Raw genomic sequence first — 4,360 nt, forward strand, 5'->3', positions numbered from 1 at the left:
TCTGGGAAGTCCAAGATCAAGGTACCAGAACAGTCAGGTCCCGATGAGAGCCCTCTTCGAGGCTGCAAACTGCCAAATTCTCGCAGTATCCTCATGAACCCTAGAGCAGAGAGAGGAAGCAAGCGCTCCTGTGATTCTTATAAAGGCACTCACCCCCTTCACGAAAGCTCCACCCTCATGCTACCTCCTAATCTGATCGCTTTACAAGGCCACTTCCTCATACCACCACAGTGGGGGTAGGGTTTCAGCATACACATTTTGGAAGGACACAAACAGTCCGTAACAGGGCTTTAGGGCTTCAACACATGAACTTGGGAGGCGCGGGAGGCACAACTCCGTCCATATTTTTAAATAGAAATATTGTTAAGAAATGAATCTCTCTTAGGTGCCTCTGTGGCCAAGTCCTCCTGCCTCGATGGATTACACACTGGAGCCAAACATAACAGTGACCGACTACTATTATCCCGATATCAACGCAAGCCCCTGCGATGGGGAACTTATCCAGAGGGATAGCAAGTGGCTTCTTGTCGTCTTTTACTGCCTCCTGTTTGCATTCGGTCTTCTGGGAAACAGCCTGGTCATCCTGGTCCTCGTCGCCTGCAAGAAGCTGAGGAGCATCACAGACATATACCTCCTGAACCTGGCGCTGTCTGACCTGCTTTTTGTCTTCTCCTTCCCCTTTCAGACCCACTATCAGCTGGACCAGTGGGTGTTTGGGACGGTAATGTGCAAGGTGGTCTCTGGCTTTTATTACCTTGGCTTCTTCAGCAGCATGTTCTTCATCACCCTCATGAGCGTGGACAGGTACCTGGCAGTTGTCCATGCTGTGTACGCCATGAAAGTGAGGACAGTCAGAATGGGCATAGCCCTGAGTCTGGCAGTATGGCTGGTTGCCCTCGTGGCCACCAGCCCATTGCTGGTATTTTACCAAGTAGCCTCTGAAGATGGCGTTCTACAGTGTTATTCGTATTACAATCAAGAGACGCTGAAATGGAAGATCTTCATCCACTTTGAAATGAATATCTTAGGCCTGTTGATCCCATTCACCATCCTTATGTTCTGCTACGTCAGCATCCTGCACCAGCTGAAGAGTTGCCAGAACCACAACAAGACCAAGGCCATCAAGCTCGTGCTCATTGTGGTCGTGGCCTCTTTACTCTTCTGGGTGCCGTTCAATGTGGTCCTCTTCCTCACCTCCCTGCACACCTTGCACATCTTGGATGGATGCCTCATGAGCCAGCAGTTAATCTATGCCACCCATGTCACAGAAACCGTTTCCTTCACCCACTGCTGCGTGAACCCTATTATCTATGCATTCATGGGCGAGAAGTTCAAGAAACACCTCTCGGAAATATTTCAGAAAAGTTGCAGCCACATCTTCCTCTACGTAGGGAGACAAATCTCTAGGGAGGCCTGGGAAAGATCATCCTACAATCAGCACTCCTCCCGTTCCTCCAGCATAGACTACATTTTGTGAGGCAGGTGCCTTAGGACAGCCCTCTGCCTCCATCACCCGTCTTCTTCCAGGGTGACTCACATTGGAGTCTGAGGCTACATGAAGGGAGACTCTACAGACGCAAGACTTATTTCATGATATTCAATGAGTTCCTACTGTTGCAAATTAATCTTCTCAGCTTTCAAAGACTTTGACACTATTTTCTGAAAAGAGTCTGTATATTTCACTATGAATTGTATTGTTAGCAATGGGGATGTTTTTTCCTTCGTTTTTTGGAGTATCTTTATCAAATACCAACTTAAATTTTATCAAATGCTTTTTCCTTATCTATTGAGGTGATCGTGTAGTTTTCCTCCATTATGCTGTTAATTTGGTGAACTTATTGATTGATTTTCTTATTTTTCCCCGGAAAAAATGACCTCGTGGTTATGATCATCTTAATAAATAGTTGGATTCTCTTGGGATTTTTGTATCTGTGTTCATGAGAGTTCTTGTCCTGTAATTTTTATTTCTTATAATGTCCTGGCCAGATTTGGCCCACAGGATGAAGGGTGGATTGTACTAAACATCAGTTATAACAATTTAAAAAATGCAAAACACACACAGACAACACACACACACACACACACACACAAAACCAACCAACCAACCCAACCACTCTTCCACAGGGCCTGTAATACCCTGCAGAGGTTGTCCCCCGCTTTACTTGTGCTGGGCCAGCCACTCTGGCCTCCCTTCAGTCCTGGGAGATTGATCTCCACGATTTATTCAAATGGTTCTTCCTCTCAGTTTGTGTGTCTTTTTCTCTCTGAACTCTAGTTATCTGAGTATTTGTACTTTTACTTTTCTTATTCATATCTTGTAACTTTATTTTATATTTTCTATTTTTTAAAAAGTTCTTTAATTTTCTCTTCCAGTTTTGTAATTCATGTTTTAGCTGTATGCCATCTATTATGCTCTCATTTCAGCTATTTTATTTGTGTGTGTGTGTCTGTGTGTGTGTGTGCGTGTCTGTGTGTGTGTGTGTATAATGTGCTCCTTATTTCAACTGTTATATTTTTCACGCTGGCACAATGGTGGCCTCAATACTTGCTGAGCTGAAATGATGAGGTCAGGAGGGATATACGGAAGGGGACAGAGGGACATTAACATTTTTAGGCACCTACTCTGAGCTGGGCACTTACCTGGCATTTTCTCATTAATCTTCAAATATCCCTTCAGGATGATTACTGTTAACCTAAGAGGCTGCCAAATCAGAATCCCAGAGCGTGTTGTCTCCAAAGCCACGGGAGTTCCACCCTACCTCCTGCAGACGCACTCTCTTCTCACACATGCCTTGTGCTCCTCGGCTGGGCTGCCCCACTGCCCTGGAGCAGGCTGAATTCTATAGGACACGACTCAGGGTTCAACCAGCCTCTCAGGAGGGGCCACCACGTGGGGCACCAGCAGACTGGACCAGCGCTATGGTACGTGTGTGAACGGGGGAGGGTCTCCTCTACATGCTCCCGGACGGCTGCCTGCCAGGACGTTTCGCGCTTCAACCCAGCAAAGACCATTTGGAGCAGCCAGTGCTTGCGAAGTGGGATGTACCTCCGAATCCTGAACCATGCTGGCCTTTCCTGATGGGATATTGCAAGGGTCACCTCGGAATTCCTGTCCTGGACCCTGCCCCTCACTCACAATCCAGCCTAAAGTAACCACTCTGTGTGTCAAGGCAGTCGCGTGTAAGATGACCCTGAAGATGGTGATGATGATGCTTTCTGTCTCGCCTGCTCCACAGAACTGCCTGATAATGTGTAAACATCCCACCTGTAACCTGTAAACATCTTTGTACACGTAGAAGATTGATTATTATTACTATAATAAAAATACACAGCACATAGCCTTTTACTCGCTGGGCAACTTTGGGCAACTTACTTTAACTGTTCTGTGCTTCAGTTTCCTTACATGTAAAACACAGCTAGTAGTAATGCATGCCTCTGATTTCTGTGAGACGGTTGGTTGTGTAGGGTTATGTGCTGCGTTCTAACGCCACCTGCCGTTCACTAAGCTGGCAGTAATGAGTCACCTACAGCAGGATTGAAAGAATGGGAACGCATTCCTGTGTGTAACTGGTGTATGTGTGTGGTATGTTAAGAATGTGTCTGCCAAGGAAAGGCTAAAAAACGATTCTAGATTAAAGAAATATGTGATCTTAAATTGGATTCTGAATCGAGAGGAAAATGCTCTGAAGGACGGTTTGGGGACAATTGGTGAAATCTTAATTTGGACTATTTAGGAGATAATGTAAGTATTAAATATTTAAAGTGATAAAACAGAGAAACACTTAGAACAGTGCCTGGGTATAGAAAGCACAACAATTAATGTTACTTGTTACCTACTAGGATGTACGCCCCATGAGGTCATCGACTTTATCTTTTTTTATTCACTGCTGTATCCCCAAAGTTGGAACAGTCCCTGGCACATAATATGTGCTTAATTAATATTTGTTGGATGAATAAATGAACTGGTCCCTGAAACAAGGCACAGTTAAGAACCAGGGTGAGGTATCAGGACCATCAGTCCTCACATGCAGAGACTGAGGTTTCCACACTGGTTCCTGGTCATTGTTTGTGATCCTGACTTGCAAAACATGCTGAGATTGATTCAGTTGTTCCTGGTTCACACAATCAAGAATGCATCTGGCAGGTCCCCAAATCAAATGCATCTGTAACTTACTAACCCGTGACTGCCTAATGTCCCTTCTAGTTCTGCTCCCGGCTGCTTTGCCTGGCAGTGGGAGAGGGACTCGGGACAGCCTGGCTGCTGTCCTCTCTCTTCCCCTCAGGGGACCAACACAGGCTCTGATTGGCTAAGTCTGAGCCTCAGGCCAGTGCTCATCTACCAGGAGGAAGGCTTGCCTTT

General features: G+C 45.8%; 1 protein-coding gene across 1 annotated transcript; it reads left to right on the forward strand.

The window, feature by feature from the left end:
- The first annotated feature begins 415 nt into the window (after positions 1 to 415).
- On the forward strand, positions 416 to 1,477 carry CCR8 (C-C motif chemokine receptor 8). Its single transcript, XM_057706661.1, has one exon. The coding sequence runs from the start codon at positions 416 to 418 to the stop codon at positions 1,475 to 1,477; it is 1,062 nt and encodes a 353-aa protein (XP_057562644.1).
- The last annotated feature ends 2,883 nt before the right edge of the window (positions 1,478 to 4,360 follow it).

Source organism: Hippopotamus amphibius, chromosome 13 (assembly GCF_030028045.1).
Source record: "Hippopotamus amphibius kiboko isolate mHipAmp2 chromosome 13, mHipAmp2.hap2, whole genome shotgun sequence".
Classification (NCBI taxonomy): Eukaryota; Metazoa; Chordata; class Mammalia; order Artiodactyla; family Hippopotamidae; genus Hippopotamus; species Hippopotamus amphibius.